The 21,838-nt window shown below is 51.7% G+C and overlaps 9 protein-coding genes across 9 annotated transcripts; 6 read left to right on the plus strand and 3 right to left on the minus strand.

Annotated features, from left to right (window-relative positions):
• Nucleotides 1-177: 177 nt before the first annotated feature.
• Nucleotides 178-1,864, plus strand: aspB (septin AspB; the record flags this gene model as incomplete). The annotated part of the gene is made up of 3 exons (XM_071045642.1): nt 178-637; nt 700-1,166; nt 1,229-1,864. 3 exons carry the CDS (start codon nt 178-180, stop codon nt 1,862-1,864), a joined length of 1,563 nt encoding a protein of 520 aa, XP_070899199.1.
• Nucleotides 1,865-2,759: 895 nt separating this feature from the next.
• Nucleotides 2,760-4,686, plus strand: BJX68DRAFT_237385 (uncharacterized protein). Its single transcript, XM_071040187.1, has 4 exons — nt 2,760-3,137; nt 3,206-3,223; nt 3,380-3,603; nt 3,674-4,686. Exons 1-4 carry the CDS (start codon nt 3,070-3,072, stop codon nt 4,222-4,224), a joined length of 861 nt encoding a protein of 286 aa, XP_070899200.1. The 5' UTR covers nt 2,760-3,069; the 3' UTR covers nt 4,225-4,686.
• A 274-nt stretch (nt 4,687-4,960) lies between these two features.
• Nucleotides 4,961-6,874, plus strand: BJX68DRAFT_237388 (putative mitochondrial carrier protein). Its single transcript, XM_071040188.1, has 3 exons — nt 4,961-5,403; nt 5,510-5,807; nt 5,879-6,874. Exons 1-3 carry the CDS (start codon nt 5,206-5,208, stop codon nt 6,592-6,594), a joined length of 1,212 nt encoding a protein of 403 aa, XP_070899201.1. The 5' UTR covers nt 4,961-5,205; the 3' UTR covers nt 6,595-6,874.
• Nucleotides 6,875-7,068: 194 nt separating this feature from the next.
• BJX68DRAFT_237389 (uncharacterized protein) lies at nt 7,069-8,929 on the plus strand. The gene is made up of 3 exons (XM_071040189.1): nt 7,069-7,331; nt 7,413-7,691; nt 7,761-8,929. Exons 1-3 carry the CDS (start codon nt 7,252-7,254, stop codon nt 8,473-8,475), a joined length of 1,074 nt encoding a protein of 357 aa, XP_070899202.1. The 5' UTR covers nt 7,069-7,251; the 3' UTR covers nt 8,476-8,929.
• BJX68DRAFT_94043 (thiamine diphosphokinase) lies at nt 8,764-10,425 on the minus strand. Its single transcript, XM_071050048.1, has 3 exons — nt 10,032-10,425; nt 9,898-9,977; nt 8,764-9,826 (listed from the first exon to the last, which is right to left on the minus strand). Exons 1-3 carry the CDS (start codon nt 10,150-10,152, stop codon nt 9,053-9,055), a joined length of 975 nt encoding a protein of 324 aa, XP_070899203.1. The 5' UTR covers nt 10,153-10,425; the 3' UTR covers nt 8,764-9,052.
• Nucleotides 10,426-10,885: 460 nt separating this feature from the next.
• On the minus strand, nt 10,886-11,565 carry BJX68DRAFT_237391 (uncharacterized protein). Its single transcript, XM_071040190.1, has one exon. The coding sequence runs from the start codon at nt 11,324-11,326 to the stop codon at nt 11,120-11,122; it is 207 nt and encodes a 68-aa protein (XP_070899204.1). The 5' UTR covers nt 11,327-11,565; the 3' UTR covers nt 10,886-11,119.
• Nucleotides 11,566-13,034: 1,469 nt separating this feature from the next.
• Nucleotides 13,035-16,218, plus strand: BJX68DRAFT_237395 (putative sister chromatid cohesion factor (Chl12)). Its single transcript, XM_071040191.1, has 2 exons — nt 13,035-15,621; nt 15,690-16,218. The coding sequence occupies exons 1-2, from the start codon at nt 13,208-13,210 to the stop codon at nt 16,117-16,119; spliced, it is 2,844 nt and encodes a 947-aa protein (XP_070899205.1). The 5' UTR covers nt 13,035-13,207; the 3' UTR covers nt 16,120-16,218.
• Nucleotides 16,219-16,332: 114 nt separating this feature from the next.
• On the minus strand, nt 16,333-19,220 carry BJX68DRAFT_255329 (electron transfer flavoprotein alpha-subunit; the record flags this gene model as incomplete). The annotated part of the gene is made up of 5 exons (XM_071043025.1): nt 16,333-16,910; nt 16,979-17,147; nt 17,204-17,528; nt 17,989-19,085; nt 19,152-19,220. The coding sequence occupies 5 exons, from the start codon at nt 19,218-19,220 to the stop codon at nt 16,333-16,335; spliced, it is 2,238 nt and encodes a 745-aa protein (XP_070899206.1).
• An 867-nt stretch (nt 19,221-20,087) lies between these two features.
• On the plus strand, nt 20,088-21,410 carry BJX68DRAFT_237398 (uncharacterized protein). Its single transcript, XM_071040192.1, has one exon. The coding sequence runs from the start codon at nt 21,035-21,037 to the stop codon at nt 21,278-21,280; it is 246 nt and encodes an 81-aa protein (XP_070899207.1). The 5' UTR covers nt 20,088-21,034; the 3' UTR covers nt 21,281-21,410.
• Nucleotides 21,411-21,838: the final 428 nt, after the last annotated feature.

The raw sequence follows: 21,838 nt of genomic DNA on the forward strand, positions 1-21,838 counted from the left end.
GCGCTCGCTACCTCACGCCTCCACGCTCGCTTCCAATATCTCGTCCCTCTCCTTCCACAATGGGTAAGCTCAGCGCCTGCAGCATTTCATATCTCATTTCACGCTCGTCTGCCCATTCCTTGAGCCTCCAATCCGTGTCTGCAACCCTGAGCACCCCTCCCGTCTCGCCCAGAAACCATGTCCCCATCTAGACGGCAGAGTGCGCATGGCTGTTCGCAGTTGGACTCTGGGAGCTCCGACGGTGGTGAACGAGCGAGCTCGCCGCGCCCGAAGAGTGTCTCGTACTCATTGAGCTCTGGACGATTGTCATCTGAATGTGTCGACCAACCTACAACATTAGCTGACACCATCTTCTCCCGTCTAGCTTCACCTCCTCCCAGCAATGGCACTCCTGCCACCGCCTCCCCGCCCAGCAGCAAGCCCGGCTCTCCTTTTGTTGAACGCAGCAACCCAATGGGTGCTGGAAACGCCCAGACCGTCAGCTCCAAGGACCCCAAGGCTGTGGCCCAAGCTGCCACAGATCTGAAGAACGTGGTTCGCAGGAAGTTGACTGGCTACGTTGGTTTCGCCAATCTGCCCAACCAGTGGCACCGCAAGAGTGTCCGCAAGGGATTCAACTTCAATGTAATGGTTGTTGGTAAGTGGCATACCATGAACGAACTATACGCCCAGAACGGGATAAACTGACTTTCCCCTTAGGTGAATCTGGTCTCGGAAAGTCAACTCTCGTAAACACACTGTTCAACACTTCCCTCTACCCCCCAAAGGAGCGCGCCGGCCCCAGCCACGACATCATTCCCAAGACCGTCTCTATCCAGTCCATCAGTGCCGATATTGAGGAGAACGGAGTCCGCCTCCGCTTAACCGTGGTCGACACCCCCGGATTCGGCGACTTCGTCAACAACGACGATTCCTGGCGCCCAATTGTGGAGAACATCGAACAAAGATACGATGCTTACCTCGAGGCTGAGAACAAGGTCAACCGTACGAACATCATTGATAACCGCATCCACGCCTGTGTCTACTTCATCCAGCCCACTGGCCACTCTCTGAAGCCTCTTGATATCGAGGTTATGCGCAGACTTCACACCAAGGTCAACCTGATCCCTGTTATCGCCAAGGCCGATACTTTGACAGATGACGAGATCTCCATGTTCAAGAAGAGAGTACGTCTTCCTCCGTATTTCAGAGAATGTGTTTGTCACAGTGCTAACAGAACTCCGAATAGATTCTTGCCGATATCCAGCACCACTCCATCCAGATTTTCGAGGGGCCCCGCTATGAACTTGACGACGAGGAGACTATTGCGGAGAACCAGGAAATCATGTCCAAGGTCCCCTTCGCCGTAGTTGGCGCGAACGCTGAAGTTGCTACCTCTGATGGTCGCAAGGTCCGCGGCCGTAGCTACCCATGGGGTGTCATCGAAGTCGACAACGAGGAACACTGCGACTTCGTCAAGCTGCGCCAGATGCTTATTCGCACACACATGGAAGAGCTCAAGGAGCATACCAACAACCACTTGTACGAGAATTACCGCTCCGACAAGCTTACTCAGATGGGTGTTGCCCAAGACCCAAGCGTCTTCAAGGAGGTCAACCCTGCTGTGAAGCAAGAAGAAGAGCGTGCTCTGCACGAACAGAAGCTTGCCAAGATGGAAGCAGAAATGAAGATGGTCTTCCAGCAGAAGGTAGCCGAAAAGGAAAGCAAGCTAAAACAAAGCGAAGACGAACTATACGCCCGACATCGCGAGATGAAGGAGCAATTGGAACGCCAACGCATGGAACTCGAAGAGAAGAAATCCCGCCTCGAGAGTGGGCGGCCACTCGAAGAGAAAGGAAAGAGAAAGGGGTTCTCCCTCCGCTAGACGGACTCTTCTTCGGCGCCCCTGATGATTCTCTCCAAAAGGCCATACTGGAACCACCACTTACTACGTATGGTCGTCGGTGGCTCGCGAGTGGTTCTACGTTTCATTTTCCACGACTTGTCGATTGCTCGAGCGCTCTCTACAACATCCCACCTTTTCGTATTCGTGTCTTTTCGTCGTTCTCCACGCTCCCTCAAACCCGTCTCTCTTATCTGCTTCCAGTAATGACTGAAATCTAATTGAGTGGACCGCAAGGAAGGGAAAAAAAGGATTGCCTCGTTGTCTTTGCCTTTCTCAGCCGAAGCCAATGCCAATTGTGGCTTGCACGGGAGATGTACTTGAACACAACAGCCACTGCCAGGGCCAACTCGGCCTGCTCGCGTGCTCGCGTGATCTTGTTCTGGATTTGCAAAATGATGCACGAGGTGGCGGCCTGCAAACCGCCTCAGGTTGGGAATTTACTGCCTCATGTCCACAGTTCACTTCTTGTTATGTACTTTTGCCCACGCTATACCTTGTTCCCCGCCTGCTTCCAACTACCCCTCTGTGGTCCAGTGCTCCTACCGTTTTATATTCGTTGCACCTTTGACTCTTCTACACATTTTAGTGAGAACACCCACCCCCGACCGTCTTTCTGGACGCTTTCCTTAAACTCCTTCTCGTCAAGTTTATTGTTAGTTCAATTTGAAGACCTTTAAAAGCACAAGTAGCGGGGCCGTCTGCGGACAACCACAAAATAAGAGTGATGATGTAGACAAAAAAAACAATCGACCGAGATAAAGAGTGTTTTGTCGCAAAATTCATGCCGAAATATCGTAGTTGCATCATTGCGGGCAGCCGGCGACGTCACTGATTCCACTGGTACAAGAGGCTCAGCTCCCCATCCACAGCCCATGGAAGCTTCCCCATCTGATCCCCGTTCGCCGGCACACACCAAAAGCACATTGTTCCGAAACCCACCACCGCCTCCCCGCCCAGCCTCCTCCACGGACACCACCTGCCGACACACTTTGTCCTTTTTGCCCATTTCTTATTATCTGGCCTATTCTTCGCTCTGACTTCCCTGGCCTTCCTATCCTTGTGTACGCCATTGTCGGGTAGCTCTCACTGTTGTACTTCAGTCCTCGCTGAGACTACCTACGCCATCGTCACTCTTTGAGCTCACAGCTACACCACACCCATCACATCTCGCGAATTCGTCTTCCATGGCGCCTCCTCCTCCGTCGAATGGCTCATTGGTCGAGAGGCTGAAGTCTCTCGCTCAGACGTTGCAGTATGTTCTTTGTTGTCCTCAAACTGTACTCTAGGCTACTCGGTTACTGACCAGGTGGCACCCTGCAGGTTTGCCTGGTTCATTGGGTAGGTTTCTCCTCGCCATTAGCTGTCGCCGTCCTCCGAATGGCTTCGAGACCATTTCGACACTCCTCTTCTAGACCTTTCCTCTCCCAATGGCCGTGTGATCGCCGTTCGGCCACCCATCGAGTCTTCGGAACTGCGCTAACTGACTCATTCTAGGCATGTGACGCTGCTGGGTGCTGTCTTCCGATACCTCCTCTCTTATGTCACCTTCAACTATTACTCCGGTGCTGCCCAGGTGTCTTATCGCCTTGCGTTCGTATCTGCCGCTGCGACATACGGAATCGTTGTGTACAAGGGTCATATTGCACGTGGTCGACTCCAGGGCAGTCTGCCCAGCGTGCTGCTAAAGCTCGCCGGCGATGAAAACGTTCAATATCTTGGTAAGTGGGCTCCGCCTCACGGGCGATGGAGCCCTAGGTCCTATGCAATATCTGACATTTTCGATCCCAGGTATGGCCTTGGTGTGGCTCTACTCTCGCCAGGTTCCTCTTGCTCTGCTGCCGTTCAGCATTTATTCGATCTTCCACGTTGCCACGTACACTCGTGCCCATTTGATCCCCACCCTTCAGCCTCCTAGTGGCCCGGCGGGATCTCCTGCTTCCCCCAGCGGCTCCCGATCCGGCGCGAAGCAATCTCCCTTGGCCGAAACCATTGGCAGATTTGTTAAGCAGTACTATGACGCCAGCATGGATCTTGTCGCTGGTCTGGAGATTGCCCTTCTGTTCCGCCTGGCAGTGGCCATTCTCACCTTTTCCAAGGGAAGCATCCTACTCTTCTTCATCTACCTGGCTTTCTTCCGTGCACGCTTCACTCAAAGCACCTTCGTTCAGCAATCCGTCCGTCACTTCATCGCCAGAGTCGATGCTTCAGTGTCTCATCAGAGTACTCCCCCAGCGGTCCGTCAAGCTTGGCAAGCGTTCAAGGACGGCGTGCGCCAGGCGTATCAGGCTACGGATGTCAGCCGCTTCACCTCTGGAGCGGGCGCCAAGAAGCCCCAATAAGTGGCGACATCAGGGGGTATTCGACGATATCGCGATATGCAACGGGCACGCCGAACAAGTTTTAACCTAATGGCGTTCCGGTCGCCCTCGCCTTGTTCCTTGTCGTCAAGCCTCCCTGCACCCCGTAGCAATTACCCTTACTGATTGATGATCCTTAACGAACCCACAGGCTACCCTGTTCAGCGCCGGCTGAGAGGATGGTAGTGTGTGACGAAAAGACGGCTATCATTTTCACGAGCAGTGTGAAATAGGTGAAGAGAATGGAAGTTGTAACTTTTGGAGTCAGTGTTTGACGAGCATTGAAGATGAATGTTGTTTTTGTTGGAGCCAGCAGGCCTTGAGGGGTATAATTCCCGCACCTAGGTTTTTTCTTGTTTTTTATTTTTTACACTTTTGTTTCCCTTGCATCACTAGTATTAGTTCATATACTGAATGCCAAAAAATTAGTGAATTTGTGTCGAATATTACCCCCAACTCCCCATTAGCGTGGCACGGTGAGCGTAGGCTTAGTTACAGGACCTAGACTGAGCTACTATGGAGTACTGAAACATGAAAGGGATACCAGAGTTTCCTAGTTGTAATTAAGCTTATCTCAGGCAACGTTTAGCTAGCACGGAGTCCAGGTACTGCAAAGAAAATAGATCAGTGCCTGAGGCTGCCTCGGCCTCGGGCGGCGGAGAAAACAGAAAACCGGTCGGGACCAAAATTTTGGAGCCTTTTTCAGCCACAACCAGCACCAGCCGTTATTTCGACCTCAGCTGCTGCAATGTCCCTATTTTTGTCCTTTGACCTTTGTTGAAGCTGGCATAGCCTCATATGTTTGTCTAGTTGTTGTGGTTCTTTTACTTTCGTTCCGTCACTCTCTTCCTTCCTCGCCCTTACCCTCGCTAGGTGGCGTCCTCTAATTGACCGGCCTCGCCGCATCACAACTTACCGTGGTCTCGCCCGCACCACGCTTCGTTGGGTTGCGGTGTTCTTGAAATGAGCTTGACCTCGCGCGTATTCAGCTTGTTTACGCCGACCGACAGTCCCTCAGAGTCCTCAGTACCAGGGTTCCTTTCCACCAACACCAACAATGCCGTACAGGCAACGAGTCCGATAACGACAGAATCCAATGTCCAGACACACAATGGACAGTCCGACCTGGAAGAGGAGGAACCTCGCCCTCCGTATCTACATGTGCGTTGTTTCAGCACTCCCAACCAGTGCTTCGCCCGGCCTTTCTTCATGTTGGGAGCACGGCGCATCATTTTTGAGCATGAGCTGACAGGACGTTTCCATGCAGGCAATGCTTGCTGGAGGTACAGGCGGTACCTGTGGTGATATGCTCATGCATTCATTAGATACGGTCAAGACGCGGCAACAGGGCGATCCTCACTTTCCTCCCAGATATACTTCAATGACCTCATCGTATGCGACAATCTACCGGCAAGAAGGAATTTTACGCGGGCTGTATGGAGGTGTTACACCTGCGCTACTTGGGTCATTTCCGGGAACACTGATCTTCTTCGGCGTCTATGAGTTTACGAAACGGAAAATGCTGGATGCGGGAATCAATGCCAATGTGGCGTACTTGTCTGGTGGTAAGGACAGCCCTGACAACGGCCATTCAACTTCTCAAGCTAGATGCCGTGCTAATCAAGTTCTTGCACAGGATTCTTCGCCGATCTGGCTGCTTCTATCGTTTATGTCCCTTCAGAGGTCTTGAAGACGCGGCTACAACTGCAGGGCCGTTATAACAACCCCTATTTCAAATCTGGATATAATTACCGCTCTACAACGGATGCTTTCCGCACGATTGTCCGACAGGAAGGATTCTCCGCGCTCTTCTACGGATACAAGGCCACTATTTTCCGTGATCTTCCATTCTCGGCCCTACAATTCGCCTTTTACGAGCAGGAACAGCGGATAGCGAAGGAATGGGTTGGCTCAAGAGAGATTGGTCTGGGTCTGGAGGTCTTCACAGCTGTGACTGCTGGTGGAATGGCGGGTGTCCTGACCTGCCCTATGGATGTGGTGAAGACGCGGATTCAAACTCAGCAGAACACAGAACCCGCTCAGACAGCACCGCCCAAACCTCAGATGGACCAGAAATCCAAAGCAGGTGTGCGAACACAATCGCGGGCGATTTCTACAACGGCGCCTGTGTTTTCTCCGGCGCCGCCTGGACAAATGCCACTCGACACCTCATCGTTCTTCAAGGGTTTGCGGATGATTTACCAGACAGAAGGCATTGCAGGATGGTTCAGAGGCGTCGGCCCACGTGGAGTTTGGACCAGTATTCAGAGCGGCACGATGCTGGTCATGTACCAATACCTGCTCAAACAGTTCGAGGCATTCGAGAACCTCGAGGATTCGAATCCCCTCTAGATGCGCCCAGCCGGACGGCGAAGAGGTGGAATGAACTGTACCTTTCGACTGTAGATATAGGACTTTGGATCGCTGCGTTGGTGGGGCGTTGGGGGACTCTGTTTTCTTCTTTTCTTCTTCTCCTTTGCACGCCTGTTTGTTGATGGCGTGACGGCATTTCCTTGGACCCTCCCCTTCTCTACCTGTACACGTGTATATACACATTTCTTGGGGGACTGCTACGATGATAGACTTAGAGCTGACTTAGGTAATTGTACAATAACATAGAGCTTCTTATTGATGCATCGTTTTCAACAATCTTCGTCGTCGCCCACCTGGCATGGACTGGAGGCATCCGAAATAGGCAAAAGAGGGGGGTTGCGATGTAAACAAAGGCGGGAGTGGGCAGCCCCACGGCTGATCGGCGTGATTGGCTCCTGCGCCGAGCGGCAGCCTGAGGCGTGACTTGACCTCTCTCCCTCGCCTCCCCAGCTTGTTATTTGTTGTTATTCTTGTTCTTATGCTTCTTGGTGTCCATACATAGTCTCATCTCTAGATCACTCCTCTTATTTGTTTATCTATTCCCTATCGCTGCCCCCCCGTGATCATACATCCATCTGATCTTCTATCCCCCTTGCTCTGTATCGGTTATCGCATGGTCGCGCGCATATCGTCATCATGTCTGCCGCATTGCATTTTCTAGAAAGACAGCGCAAAGCTCAGCTCATAGAGCTGGCTGAAGCCACCGCCCTCCAAGAGTAAGCTCGCGACTTGCTTTCGGCATATCATCCCTATTTACACCCGGCGACGGATTACTGACGCGCGACAATTCGCTCTAGTTATGAGGACTTCACCAAGCCCGAACTTGCCGCCAAGCTGGACGAGCATCTCCAAGCGAACCGCACCATCTTTGGTTCAGAAGATCGTCTGTCAGAGTATTACAGGCGCCTATCGCAAGGGTCGCGCTCGTCGCCGGTAAAGAGGGAAAGCCGCGAAACCAGAGGCGAGGTCTCACCGATCAAAGAGGAAGCCCCGAGGTCCGTCCGTCGACGGACGACAAAATCGAGGGAGTCGAAGGACTCGAAGGAGGACACTGAGGACAAGGAACCTGATCTTACGTATGACGCCTATTTTCTTACGCGCCTCGGCGTTTCGCACAGTTTACAGCGAGCTAATGAGTCTATTAGAGATGAATCCGACGTGCCTATTCAAACTCCTACGCGTGCATTAGCCGAAGTCGCCGTCCATTTGCCCCCGTCGCCGGCTGTTGTCACTGAGGTGATTGATCGTCAAACGACCGAATGGCTCAAAAGCATTGGCGAATTCTGGAACAAGTCCGGCGTGCAGGAACGCTCCGACTCGCTGCGCACGACTCTCAGCAGCGTGAGAGCTGTCGAAGTCATCATCACAATCCTCGAGGCAATCGGCGTCCTCAACGAGGCCCTGCCTCGGCGCCACCTCACGACAATACCTCCCATCGATGCCATTCACTCTCCTGCGCTTCCAATCAAGCTCCCTGACGTCTTTGTGCTGGTCGACAGCTCATTCTGGGCCCCTGTCTCGCTGTGGCTGCTTACCAGCGTATTCCTACCTCTGACTGTTGCTTATTTCTTCAACATTAGCCTTCAGGTTGCGCAGTCAAGCGGCGGCCCTGCGTCACGTACGCGCCGTAGCAGCAGCATCCGCAACCCCCAAGCAGATTTTGACCCCCTGAGCTTCAACATCGCCAAAGCGCTCCTTGCGTACCTAGTTTACGCGCATGGATTTACCTTTTGGAACATTTATAGCGAGGTCTCCGTTCAAACTGTGAACGCGTCCATCCCGTTCCAGTACGCCGGTATCCTGACTGGCGCTGCCATCGGAGCTATAGGTACTATCTATGAGGCTATCCTGAGGAAGTAATGCGCTTCTCCCCTTCGATCAGTGTAAATCAGGCCAGCAGAGCTAGGTCGGTTGTATTTATGTTGCTTGTTCAGTGCTGCTTATCTCCTTTGGAGTATATTGGCTTTTGTACAGCTCGGGTGCGCGTGCCCTTGTCTGGTAAGGGGAATTGTGTTGAAGTAGAAGGTCAGGTCTACTTGGGTTCCTTTCATGGGGTTATTACGTGTGAATGTCTTGTTTTGTGTTGCTTGTCCCTGTTTTGTTCATTTATTGTTCCTGGAGATGCGCTAATGCAGATTCTTCTATTGTTTCTCGACGTTTTGGTTATCGGCTTTCAAGCTCCTATTGATATCCTTTGCTATTCCCGGTTTCCTCAAGGCGTGGTGAGAAAAATGGGATTGATTCGGTCTTGTTTTGCTTTACGCGTGAAGAGGCGCCTGTTTGTTAGGTAGTCGAAATCTAATGAGTTTTCTGTCTAGACTTTCCTTTCTACTTTCATCTGTATGCAAGAAACAAATCTCCACGCCGCATAAGTTCTAACCCAAAATGTGTAAATTATCCAACGAAATAAGATCCAGATCAAATGCAAGATTCATAATCACCTCGAAACCCTCTTCAACCGCCTCGCCAACTCCACCGTGAACAGGACAGGAACATCCGTATGAACATGCACAACCTCAGCTCGAATATGGTTACTCGTACTAATCTGCCCGCCGATTTCCGTCGCCCAGTCCTCGACGTCCCACTGGAACCCGCTTGTGGTTATGCGCGCGGGGCCCGAGAGGGGAATAATGCCGACGTTTTCTTCGAGAAGATGATCTTCCTCTTCTTCTTCTCCTTCTTCTCTTGGTGCCGGAAGTTGGTGAGTTTTGGCATTTGGACTGTCGGTTTTTGATGCGGTGCTTGTGTGTGGTCGATTTGTCCGAGGAACGTGGATTGTGTTGGGCCCCGGCTGCAGGATGAATGTTATGCTTGCTTCGGAAATGAGGTAGAGGTGCCCTGTGTTCGGATCTGCGCCTGAGCCTGAGATCGAGGTACTCTGTTCCTGATCCATCATATATAGATGATGGATCTGCGAGAAAGCCTGGTCGACGCGCCCTCCGAGTCCGCCTAGGATGAGGATTTCAAGACGTCGTCGCTCGCCGGACACGAGGTCAGACGTAATGATGGGATGATGAGCCGTAGATTTTGATGACAGAGCAGCATAGGAAGAGAGAATGCGCTCCTCTTGCTTGCGGAGATACCGCAGGCTCTTTGTGAAATCCGTCGAGTACTGGTCGTCGTCGTGGACGATGTTCACGCCCAGGTTCGCATAGTGAGTACGAATCTCGGGGCGGATGGAGTCGAGGTCGCCGATTATTGTGTCTGGGATCTGAGAGTTTGATTAGTGAGACGGGCCCTTCTCATTCTGCTATATCTGGAGTTGAAGGGGATGAGCCATACATCAGTACCTTCCACTCCGCGTGACTTTGCAGACTCGAAAAAGCGGTTTGCGCCGCCGTCTGCACAAACAATTGTGAGAGCTGTTTGTATCGGTTAGTTTTGCTGTCGTATGGGGTAGGCGCATGCAGACATACCATGCTCCCTCAGCACAGAAAGCGCAATCTCATTGATTGGTTGGTTCAACACCACCAGCGCAAACGGCGGCGGGGTCTTGTTCTCCTCCTCGCGGAAGAATTGCGTCGGGTCCCATTCCATTATGCCTTTTCCGAGTCGTGTCAGATTATGGTTGTGAAGGTCTATATCCAATATCGGGGATGCGAAGGTGAAATCGGAGTTGCGGAAAAGGGAATGGTGGGGATATTCAAGGTGATATGCAAATCTCTCGCTCCCTGTATACTCCGGTCAGCCTACACTGATGATGTCTCTGTGACTCTGCTTGCCCGAGCTCGAGCAAGTTACAGGGTGGATCTGAACATGGATCAACCTGGTTAACTCTTTCTGGCAGGTGGGCGCGTTGGTTGCTTGGGGTCTTGTAAGCGCTGACTCAGCGTGAAGTCTTTCCCCACCGCCATGGCGAAGTATATATTTTTGTTAATTGGTGACGGCTGATTAATGGATTCGATAAAGTGCTAATCCACGACCTTGAAGTCTAAATCCATACCGCAGAGAAAGTCATTGCTCCCGGATAGAGGGCGGCTGAAGAATAGGACGTCCTAGGAGAAGCATACTCGTTGACTACTGTACCTGGGTAGTACTACCGAGTAGATGTCGGTATTAGATCGCTCGGAGAGTTGAAGGTCCATTGATAATACTGTGCATTATTCTGCTCAAGACCTCGGTTACTTTGCCAGCCTTGATAGGGAATCACCAAGCTTCAGCATCACCTGTATAGATGCCGTTTTTGTCCATTACATGAATCATAGGATCGTTTAAGATTACTTTGCCGAGTGTAATCCGCTTGGGGTGCTTACTAGGATATGGCAAATGATCAGGCAGAAAGCAAGTTTATTATTATAGCATATACTTTATACACCGAGACTCCGAAACGAGACCTTTCAACAAGAGCTAGACAGAGCGAAAAGCAAAAGCAAAAACAAGAACCCAAATCACGACCCATTATATCATCATAACCGTGAGAGTATCGTATCAGGCCGACCCAAGTGCATCGGAGCGGCCATCCATAAACGGTCCGCCTCGATTCTAGCGGCGGAAGGGAAGGAGGCTAACGCAGGGCGAAGTAGGTAGCGAGGGCTTCGTTGTGGAGAGCTGCGGCCTTGTTCTTCTCATCGATGCTGGGCTTGTTCCGCGAGAAGAACTTGCGCTTGGCCTCTGCTTTTTCTTTCAAGACGGTTGATGCGGAAGCGGCTGAGTAGGTCGATGCGGCATCATCGACCGTCTTGGTGGAGGACTTGGTAATGCTGAAAGGCATGGCGGAGGTTTTGCTTGGGAACGGTTTAGGCTTTGTTCGGAGTGGTATCTTTGGGTATTTTGAGATTCTCGCAAGCTCTTTAGTTCTGGCAAAAGAGACTTTTGAAGACCGGTGTTGAGGCTGGTTTCGTGGTTGAGGAATGGGTATGTAGAGCGATATCAAGGAACTAGACGTTCGGTTGCTGTGTATGAGGATCTTGAGAGTATTGCTTTTAGATTGGTTGAAGCGTTGCTGATGCTGGTGAGAATAATCCCAACGACAGCTCTCAGCCTCTATATATACCCATTTTCTCAGTATAGCGAGTCATCTCGACCGCAAGTACTCCGGTGTTTTTACTCCGATGAAGCTCGGAGTGAGCCAAGAAATGGCAGGATGCAAAGAATGACGCATGCTAGCCCGCCAGGGCGTCGGGGTCAACCAAAGCTTAGCATGATGGGTAAATTTGACAGCCAAGGCTCCACTCACATTCTCACGGACCAGTCCTGTGCAGCGTATTCAGCCTGCTGCTCGACTAAACCCTCCAAATTTGTATCATTTGCATGGCCTGGACACTGAGCCACGATTTCAAACGAAGGGCGTGCGAGCGGGACTGTGTGAGTGACTCAGGCTCCCACTATTGGATTCGAGACTTCCACGTTCTCGTATTTGCGGAGAGAGGCGCTATTGGTGCGCTCAACGCTTGGAACGAGGGAACAGCATTTGCATTGTAAGCTGATGGCCTCGACTGGCCTCATGACTCAGGCCGAAGCCATCGCCCGAGGACATTTCCCAGTTGAGGCTTGATCTGGGAGATGTGAACGGATTTGGATGGAGGTTGATTTCACCAGGCGCTGCCAAGGGAGTTCTGGCTCTCGGTGTTCGTATTTCTTGATGGAGATGGAGCTGCTGAACAATCAACTTTGAACTCCGACACTCGTTCTCCAGAATCTACTCCGCGACATGATCGACCCCGACATCGTGCTCCAAGGCAGAAGTTGTGTACGTGGATTCCAGGCAGAAATCACGGATTCGTCCAGATTGACGGTCTGGGACTCACTAATGATCATACGTTTGTCCTTTACGTTCATGACTAGAGGGTCCGTTTCGACGTGGGGTCTCTCTCTCAATTCAGTGCCCGCTGTGGTCCAGAGCGAACTCCGAGATGGCAGGTTTTACTCCGAAATGTTGTAACTCCGATAGGAAATCATACTTCGCTCGCAAGGCGAGGAACTCGGCCTTCGCACACGGCACACAAAGAGTATCCAGAGAAGGCTTCGACCATTTCTTTCTTTCTTCTATTTTTCCCCTGTCGTTGGTTCATTTCGATACTCGACAACAATATCGTGGGGTCCCTAACAGGTGCCCGCCTGAGGCACAGTCTGGAACCCTCTAGGCCTAATTAGGCAAAGCTCTTAAGGCCTAATACAGTTTAGTGCTGATCTACGCGTCTCGCGTTAGTACTATCAACGCGTTGGGCCAAGATGGAAGACATGATACTGCCATTGAACGCTCCACTCTGTATACGACTCTCTGGTTAGATGACGGGTTCCTCTCCGTTTGCTCTTCCCTCCTTCGACCCTGCCCTCCACCTTCACTCCGAAGACCTCAGAGAGCCCTCCTCCCAGAACTTCGAAGACGAACTCGAGGCATTACACCAGGTGCGTTTGAACAAGACCCGCAACAAAGTCGTGATCCAGCATCGAGCTTGGAATTTGTCCGATGTGTTTCGCAGTGACGAGGACGTGAGACCCGGTACGTGCACAACTTTAATCCTTGGGGAGGCTGGTTTCTTATACTTCAACAGAGACTCCCACAAGACCGCCAAAAAACTCGCGACTACGAAGTCTGTGCTCTCCAATTCGAGAAGACGATTCGTTCCCGTCTTCACCCCCGACCCCCAGAATGCCGTTCATATCCTCGCCTGTTGCCTTCCCCGCGAGCGCACCTTCGCCAGACTCTCAGAAACGAAAGAATGGCGAGCAATCGCAATCGACGGAGCCCAAGCGGCAGAAGATAATGGCAGGGTTCCTGGATGACGATGGTGAGGATGAAGACGAATTAGATGCCTTTGACGCCGCGCATTTCAAGACACAGTTTGAGATTCAGGAAGAACTTATCGAGCAGCCCTCTCAAGAACTCCATGAGATCCCTCGGCCTACACCAGCTACACAGCCTATAGCAGTCGCCAACCCTGTCATGTCTATACCTGATCGTAGTATAGCGGATGCATCGAATACATCGACAAGAAAATCACCGATCTCGGTGGAGATTAAGACGTGCTCAGGAAAGACGTTGAGTGTTGCGTTGCGCAAATCTAGTACCAGGGTTTCTTATGAAAGACTTGTGGCAGGCCGCTCCATCACCGCTCCTGGACGAGCTCAGAAGAATTATTACGGAATCGAGATCCATAAATTGCTCGACGACGCTACCAAAGAAATCGAGCTTGCTGCGGCATCCAAGCCAGCCTCTGCACCCGCCGTACAACCGTCGATCGAGGCTCCCATCGGCGACAAGAAGAGCAGGAAGTTTGCTGCAGCCATGTGGACAGAAAAATACCGTGCACGCAAATACACTGAGCTCATTGGCGATGAGCGGACAAATCGGTCTATCCTTCGCTGGCTGAGAGGCTGGGACCCCATTGTGTATCCAAACTTGGCCCGGACCAAGAAGAAAGCCAACTATAATGATGATGAGGAGGAAAGACCACACCGGAAGGTCATGTTGCTGTGCGGTCCACCCGGACTTGGAAAAACGACCCTAGCACACGTTTGTGCAAGACAGGCGGGCTACGAAGTTCTGGAGATTAACGCCAGTGACGAGCGCAGCAGAGACGTAGTCAAAGGCAGGATCAGAGATGCACTCGGTACAGAGAACGTCAAAGGCATGAATGTAGAGGTGGGCGAGCAGAAAGTGCGCAAGGTCGGACGGCCGGTCTGCGTTGTCGTCGATGAAGTCGATGGGGTAGTCAGTGGATCTGGCGGCGCTGGCGAAGGTGGCTTTATGAAGGCCTTGATCGACCTGGTTCTTTTGGATCAAAAGAATTCCGCACGCACATCTGAGCATGCATCGAACGGAAGAAAGAGGAGGGGTGACAATTTCCGATTCCTTCGCCCGTTGATATTGGTATGCAACGACGTGTACCACGCTAGTTTACGGCCTCTCCGAGCGTCTTCCATCGCAGAGATCATTCACGTTCGTCAGGCACCGTTGGAGAACGTCGTTTCGCGGATGAAGTCTATATTCACCATTGAAGGTATTCCTTCTGATAACGACGGCGTGAGACGGCTTTGCGAAGCATCGTGGGGACTTGCAAAGAGAAAGCAGGCTGGAGTCAAAAGCAGCGGAGCGGCAGAAGGAGACATTCGGAGTGTCCTCGTTGCCGCAGAATGGGTGGCTCACAAGCTTAGAAGTGAGAGCTCTGCTTCCTCTAGGCTGACAAGGAGCTGGATTGAACAGCGCGTCCTTAGAGAAGCTGGAGGTGGCTCGTTCTTCAAAGGGATGAACCGTGGTGGTGTGCGCGACATCGTGGATCGAGTTTTCACCGAAGGGGCTGGCTTCCCCGACGTGCCAATAAGCGCGGAAACCTTCCAAGATCCATATGATCGTTCAGCTGGACAAGTACCTGTTGATGTGGCAAGTATCAAGAAGCGGCATGCAATCAACAGACTCCGCGAGATGGTCGATGCCAGCGGCGACCACGACCGCTGTACCTCCGAGTGCTTCTCTTCATACCCTCTACAGCCCTATCAAGACGACACCTTCCTCACAAAGCCCAACGTGGCATACGACTGGCTTCACTTCCACGACACCATCTCATCTCGGGTGTATTCCGCCCACGACTGGGAACTCGGCGCCTACCTCAGCCAAGCAACATCAGCCTTTCACCTTCTCTTCGCTACCGCGCAAGGCAAAGCCCAACCCCAATATAAAGAAACAGAAGATGAGGAAGAAGAGGCACACCCTTTCTCTGGCCCACGAGCAGATTTTGCAGCCTTCGAGGCTTTGAAACAGAACCAGGCAATCCTTACAGGATTCCAATCCTCCTTCTCAGCTCCCTTACTCCGCCTTTTCCGCTCACCCAACTGCGTTGCCACCGAACTCGTCCCCAATATCGTCCGAATGCTCTCCCCAGACGTGAAACCAGTCGTCGTCCGCGGAAGCGAGCAGAAAAGCGTTGCAAGTGTCCGAAAGGATAGCGAACGCGCTCTCGTCGAGGCCGCCGTGCGCGTCATGACAGGTCTGGGCGTAACTTTTGAGAAAGTTCGCGTCGAAGGCGAAGGTGGCGCATATGGCGGATGGGCATACAGAATGGAACCGTACGTTATTCCCCTTTCAATCCCAACATTCCATCTTGGACCCTCCCTCTGACTGACCAGCTTCACAGCCCCCTCGACACTCTCGTCACATACTCAAAAGCAAACGGCCTCTCCTCAACCTCCGGCCCAGTCCGCTACGCCGTCCGCCAAGTCCTCGACCAGGAATACCGCAAGGAATCAATCCGTAAACACTCCGAGGCACTCGCCAAGAAGAAGACTGCCCAAGCCTCTTCCTCCGGCGCGGATGGGGCTAACCCTGCTGAGGCTGTTAAGGCTAAGATCGGTGCCAATGCGGTTAAGCGGGATTTCTTTGGGAGGGTTATCCAGGAGTCTACGGCGCCGAATGAGGATGCACGGACATCGAAGAAGACTGGTTCCGCGCAGCAGCAAGACTCGGGCTCGAGTAATGGGAGGAAGGTCTGGGTTACGTACCATGATGGATTTTCTAATGCGGTACGGAAGCCGATTTCAATGGCGGAGTTGTTGGGCGGGCTCTGATCTTCTATGAATTTGATGTGATGAGTACGTGAGCGTTCAATTCGAGATACCTATTACTATTACATTGTAGAAATCACAAGTTAAGAGCTGTGTTTGAAAGTATCGTGTGTGTATTTCACCTCTAGATATACTGTTGAAGCATGGTATACAAAATCAAGCTCATGAACCCTGTATCAATAAAACAAGCAAAAGAAAGCCTCGAATCTACTTGATTTAAGCAGACTTAACCTTCTCCGTCAACTCGGGCACCTTCTCAAACAAATCCCCAACAAGCCCAACGTCCGCAACCTGGAAAATTGGCGCATCCGGATCTTTGTTAATCGCCGCAATCACCTTGCTATCCTTCATACCAGCAAGATGCTGGATCGCACCACTAATTCCCACAGAGAGATACAGCTGCGGCGCAACATTCTTCCCTGTCTGCCCAACCTGCAGACTGTTATCGGCAAAGCCACTGTCAACAGCGGCACGGGAGGCACCAATCGCAGCGCCAAGCGAGTCAGCGAGGGGCACCATGATGCGGTCGAATTCCTCCTTGGACTTGAGACCGCGGCCGCCGGAGACGACGCGGCCGGCCGTGGCGAGGTCGGGCCGCTCGGATTTGGCGAGCTCTTCGGAGACCCATTCGGTTTGCGCGGGGGCTTGCGGGTCGACACCCTCTGTGATTTCGGCGTTGCCGCCTGTGGCTTCGGCGTCTTGGAAGGCGGTGCCGCGGACGGTGATGACTTTGATGGGATCGGTGGATTGGACGGTTAGGATTGCGTTGCCGGCGTAGATGGGGCGGATGAATGCTTTGGAAATCTGGTTAGGGATTGGGTTGCTTGTGCATTGAGAGAGACCGGAAGAGAAGAAGACATACTATCTTCGCTTTCAATAGCAGTGATGTCGGAGATTTGCTGGACGTCGAGAAGGGCCGCGACGCGGGGCAGTAGACTCTTTCCGAAGGCAGAGTGGCCTCCGACAATGTGTGTGTATTCGCCCTTCTTGATGTTCTCGACGAGGAGAGGAGCATAATTTTCCGGGAGGCCCTGAGTGGTATTAGCATTCTCTTCTCCTCCGACATATTCTTTAGAGCGGTATGTACCTTCTCGTAAGCCTCACTCTCAACAGCAACAACCTTCTCCACACCCTTATACTGAGCGGCCTCAGCGGCCGATGTCGCTTTCACGCCATTCCCCGCGACGAACGCTGTAACAGGCCCACCGAGTCTCAATGCAGCAGAGATAGCCGAGACAGATGAGCTCTGGAGCTTTCCATCGCGCTGTTCAAGCACTGCGAGTGTGGAGAGCAGCCGGGCGAGGGCAGACTGGTTCAAGGTAAAGGCAGCCCGGGCCGGAGCGAATTGTGCGCGGGCGGCGCGGAGGACGGAGGTTCTGGCGGCGAAGACCATTGTAGTCGTGAGTTGGGTGCTTGCTTTTGCGGAGAGTCTTCCCGAGAAGCAAAAGCAAGTCGTGAGTTGGCGTGGTCGTGGAGGAGTGAAGAGCGGGTTGAGTCTCGGCGGATGATGAAAGTTCGACTGCAGGGTCCGGTAGCGGGATGTAGAGCGATGGCTATCGTCGGGACCGCCAAGAACCCGCAGATCCTCGGATGGCCTCGGTTATCAGGCGGAACACGCGCACATGAAGTCGCCGTCTTGTCTTAGAGGTGATGACTTGCGGGTTTCTTGACGGATTGCCGAGTTGGTTTCTATTGAAATCTTGTATACTATAATTCCGCAGCAGACTGTCAAGGGAAATTATTGTATTCCGAAGAGAACCATGCATAATCTAACTGTACTATAGAGCAACATGAAGTAAAGCCGTCAATGAACTCCGTAAAAAAAAATCAAATCATGAAAGAGACTTTTTCTTCTTCTTGGCCGGGCCAGACGATAATTTGAGCGACACAGCTTCTCCGTCCGCCGATGCCTGGGCCTTCTGCTTCTCCAGCTTCTTCTTACGGGCCGCCAGTGACGATGCCTCCTCCTCGTCCTCAGGCGCCTTCTGCTTCCGCAACTTCTTGTTGCCGCCCTCTAGGAGCTTCTGTTCACCCTCACCCTCGATCTGCTTGCGCTTCTTGTTAGTCTTGTCGTCGGCCTCCTCGCCTTCGACAGCCTCCACCACATCAGTCTCCTCAACCCACAGTTCACTGGCCAACCAGATGGGCATGGCCATTGTGTTGGCGCCCTTGACGTGAATAGCCTTGATATTCCTCCAACCCTTTGAGACATACTTTTCCGTCATACCCTTCACAATAGCATCGATGTTCTCGGACAGCTGCTCGCTCGTAAAGTTGGACGAACCAACCCGGATAGCGGCAGTGGTGGCCGGGGCCAAGTGCACAGGCGCAGAGTTGAGCGCCTTCTCAATCTCCTTGGCGACAATCGCCGTGCTGGCGAACGTACTAGGCTCATCGTCACCCTTCTTCTGCTTGGGATCCTTCTTTACCCTCTTTCCATCCACCTTGTCAATCTGCGCAAGACGCACGGGGATCGGCCGCTTGCTAGACTTGTAGAAAATCTTTCCGAGTGTAGTAACCAGGCGCATGACGATCCGGTCATCGGCGAGGAACACATCGTGCTCGGAGAGCAGCTGCCTCCGAGTCTCAAAGCTCTTGTATCTATCCTTCAATTTCGAGTATCCAATGACCTTCTCAATGCGGGAGGACAGGTGCTGCGGGAACGACGGGTCGGAAACAATGTTCTTCACGGAGCGCTGGGGGTCTGCGGTGATGAGACAGATGCTCAGAGACGGCGAGGCGTTCAGCGAGTGCGGAATGGCAATCCGCCCAGGCTTGAGTCGGTTCTTGTCGACAACGTGCTTCTTCGTCGTGAGCACAAGCCAGACGGCTTCATTGTGTAACGGGGTATCATCGGCGTCGGAGTCAGAGTCATTGTCTCCGATCAAAGTCTTCTTAGTTGCGGTCGCTTCCTGCTCGTCTTGCCGGGACTTAATGTGTCGGAGGAGTGCAGATGAAGCTCTAGAGACCTGCCGCAATTGCGAAAGACATTAGACACGGGAGATCGCTAAAATTTCAAGTCGAACTGCACATACCTGGTTCTTGTCAAGCTGGTAGGGTGAGCCCGTTGTCACCTTGGTTGTAAGCGCCGTAGAGGAGCCCATTTTGACTTTGGAGGGTTGTTATGTTGACTCGACCAATTTCAACCTGCTTGAAATTTCCTGATATCGACCGATAAAAAAAAAGTCGGACAGCAAAGGGCGGTGAGCATTTTGCCTGATATTGATTACTCATGTACCTGACTTGGTGTGTCACGTGACTATTATAGATCTTACTCGGCGATTGGGATAGGAAAATCTGTTGCGTAATACATAGAAGTTCTCGATAAGAGTTTGCCTAAGAAGCTCTTCGTCCTGGTACTATACCTCAGCTTTACTTGCTGACTGCCTGATATTTCGTGGTTTGTTAGACAGGGGAAACACTCCACGGACTCGAAAATATATAGTCTGCCATGCGCATTGAACCACCAAAATATCCCTAAAGTTCCATTAACTATTGTTGTTGTCTTAATACAATACCCATAAGCCGGAAATTAAGAATTCTTAACCAGAAAAAAGCCTATCTTCGTTACTAGCGAAAGAGGTTGTCTATGTAATCTGGCGACAAATGAAGATACCATTGAGCGACCAATATTGCAACATACATTGAAGCTGTGACTTACGACCCAATACAATCTGGAGTGTCTTCCTCTACAGAGCATGAGGTTAAGTTCTACAGGAGGATATAGCTTATTATAGAATTCGATTCACGATGGCTACGGAGGTCGGGAAATCTCTGCCCCTGACTCTCTCGAGGCAACAGAAAGCGGCAGCCGCGGAGATGCGAGAAATGTCAGGTTGGAGTACTCGGCAGAGTATCTGTGAAAGAACGTTCAGGCTTGTTGGATACTCCGCGAGTTCGATGAATGGAAACTTCTTTATGCCATCGGTATAGAACTACTAGCGATAGTAATTTCCTGAGGATCAGTGCCAAGTTAATATTACGATAGACGCTGACGACGAATGGTCCCCATGATACTAGGACTGTTGGAATAATGATAAGCGACCAGGCAGCTCAAAGCTCAGGGGGTAAAAAGCTTGTTTACAAGCTCTGTTCATTTTTAGCGAAATGATGCCCGGCGGATGTGGATCAAGTGGATTGGGATCATCCTGCGACTTCATTATTGATGGCACCCGTCTCGATTTTCGAAACAACCATGTCGCTCTGCATCACGGAATTAGCTGGCAGGAATGGCCAGTGCGCGGATTGAGCTAGATTCGATAGTGCTACAATCGCACAAGGTGAAGGTTGACTCGACAATGAAGCTAGACTCTTAAGGATGCCGTCCAAGTCCTCTTCTCAATAATCAGAGCCGACTGCAAAACAGACATGACAGACTATTGTTGATCATGTCTCAGACATTCTGAAGACTGAGCGGATCTCGGCTATTATTGTACCCCTCTGAAAGACTCGGATGGATCTGATGATGGACGAGTCAGTCGTGCTACATCGGAGCAATGCGGGGAGCCGGAGTAATCGGAGTCAATTTTGAGTAGTAGGAGTGAAGGTGAGTCGCTCATGATTTATTATTACATGGCGTCCCCAGAATCTTGCAGCCTGGGGCGACCGTTTGCTAATGCTGGAGTATGGTCCGCAAGCAATTACCAGCGCTCGCAGATGGTCAATTAGGACTTGACAGTACATGATTTTCGATGCTGAGTTCCGATGCCATACCTTGGATTTAAAGTTCCTTTGTCAGCACTGCCTTGCTGAAACAGAGCAAAGGAGGCTGGTTCTATAGGTACCAAAACAACTTCAATGCAGAGTCAACGGTAGTGGGCCCTTGAGGTGCATTAGCCAAATACTCCTGCATGCTGTTTGTTTTAGAAAATGCTTGACTCAAGGGACAATTTCACAGAGCTCAAAATGTCAAAACAGTATGCCAGGAGCCGACCTCATTTGCCTTGCAGTACTCCGTAGTATCTCGATACTACTGCTAGCAGGCTCATCGCTCGGGCTCAAGCCCAATTCTTTGATCATCTGCTCATCCTTTTGCTTTGAACGACGGTACTACTGCTTGCCCCACCTATCGGAGGCGTCGTGCAAGTTCCACAAATCCCACACATCAGGCGTTAAACATCGGTTCACTTTGATATCTTCTGCCTGGTTGATATCATTATTTTGAGTAACAATCGGAATCTGAGATCGAGCACTAAGGGACCGCTGATGAAAAGGAGGAGAACCTTGGAATGAAGTGGCGGGCTGGAGTCTGAGGCGATTGGTGTGCCTGGCATAAAACTCAAGTCCCCACAGCCAAGCAATCGTGATTGGCTAATATAAACATAGTGGCTAAAATCAGCAGCGCCAAGCTCGGATTCAGGAACAGGAAAGCCAAACGCTTGGAAACGTTGCCTGTTGAAGGCGAGACGCCGTGGCAGGAGGTCCAGATGTCGTTCCAAGACGCGATGATGTCCATCCTCACCCTCCAGGGTATTTCCTGCCGAGTCTGAGCCCCCATTGTGGATTTCTTTTGAAGTTTCCCTCCGAACATGCGGGAAGCGGGCTCAAAACAAACACTATGGGGGAGTCTGGGTGGTGGCCACGTCGGCCTCCCCACTTCTGACTGCAAATAATCAAAAGAGATGCGCATGGTTCCGTGGTAGACTGCCTGTATTTTAATTTGGCCTTTTCTCAACCTTGGTTGTGTTTCTGGTTCCTGGCGCAACAACCACGGACTGCTGCC

Source organism: Aspergillus pseudodeflectus (assembly GCF_044049435.1).
Source record: "Aspergillus pseudodeflectus strain CBS 756.74 chromosome Unknown BJX68scaffold_21, whole genome shotgun sequence".
NCBI classification, from domain to species: Eukaryota; Fungi; Ascomycota; class Eurotiomycetes; order Eurotiales; family Aspergillaceae; genus Aspergillus; species Aspergillus pseudodeflectus.

Coding starts and splice junctions, on each gene's coding strand:
- BJX68DRAFT_237385 (XM_071040187.1), top strand. CDS start 3,070: ATGGCGCCTCCTCCTCCGTCGAATGGCTCATTGGTCGAGAGGCTGAAG. Junction 3,604..3,673: donor TGAAAACGTTCAATATCTTG/GTAAGTGGGCTC, acceptor TTTCGATCCCAG/GTATGGCCTTGGTGTGGCTC.
- BJX68DRAFT_237388 (XM_071040188.1), top strand. CDS start 5,206: ATGAGCTTGACCTCGCGCGTATTCAGCTTGTTTACGCCGACCGACAGT. Junction 5,404..5,509: donor CTCGCCCTCCGTATCTACAT/GTGCGTTGTTTC, acceptor GTTTCCATGCAG/GCAATGCTTGCTGGAGGTAC. Junction 5,808..5,878: donor TGTGGCGTACTTGTCTGGTG/GTAAGGACAGCC, acceptor GTTCTTGCACAG/GATTCTTCGCCGATCTGGCT.
- BJX68DRAFT_237389 (XM_071040189.1), top strand. CDS start 7,252: ATGTCTGCCGCATTGCATTTTCTAGAAAGACAGCGCAAAGCTCAGCTC. Junction 7,332..7,412: donor GAAGCCACCGCCCTCCAAGA/GTAAGCTCGCGA, acceptor AATTCGCTCTAG/TTATGAGGACTTCACCAAGC. Junction 7,692..7,760: donor GACAAGGAACCTGATCTTAC/GTATGACGCCTA, acceptor TGAGTCTATTAG/AGATGAATCCGACGTGCCTA.
- BJX68DRAFT_94043 (XM_071050048.1), bottom strand. CDS start 10,152: ATGGAATGGGACCCGACGCAATTCTTCCGCGAGGAGGAGAACAAGACC. Junction 9,978..10,031: donor TTCTGTGCTGAGGGAGCATG/GTATGTCTGCAT, acceptor CGATACAAACAG/CTCTCACAATTGTTTGTGCA. Junction 9,827..9,897: donor GCGGAGTGGAAGGTACTGAT/GTATGGCTCATC, acceptor TCAAACTCTCAG/ATCCCAGACACAATAATCGG.
- BJX68DRAFT_237391 (XM_071040190.1), bottom strand. CDS start 11,326: ATGCCTTTCAGCATTACCAAGTCCTCCACCAAGACGGTCGATGATGCC.
- BJX68DRAFT_237395 (XM_071040191.1), top strand. CDS start 13,208: ATGCCGTTCATATCCTCGCCTGTTGCCTTCCCCGCGAGCGCACCTTCG. Junction 15,622..15,689: donor TGGGCATACAGAATGGAACC/GTACGTTATTCC, acceptor CCAGCTTCACAG/CCCCCTCGACACTCTCGTCA.
- BJX68DRAFT_237398 (XM_071040192.1), top strand. CDS start 21,035: ATGCCAGGAGCCGACCTCATTTGCCTTGCAGTACTCCGTAGTATCTCG.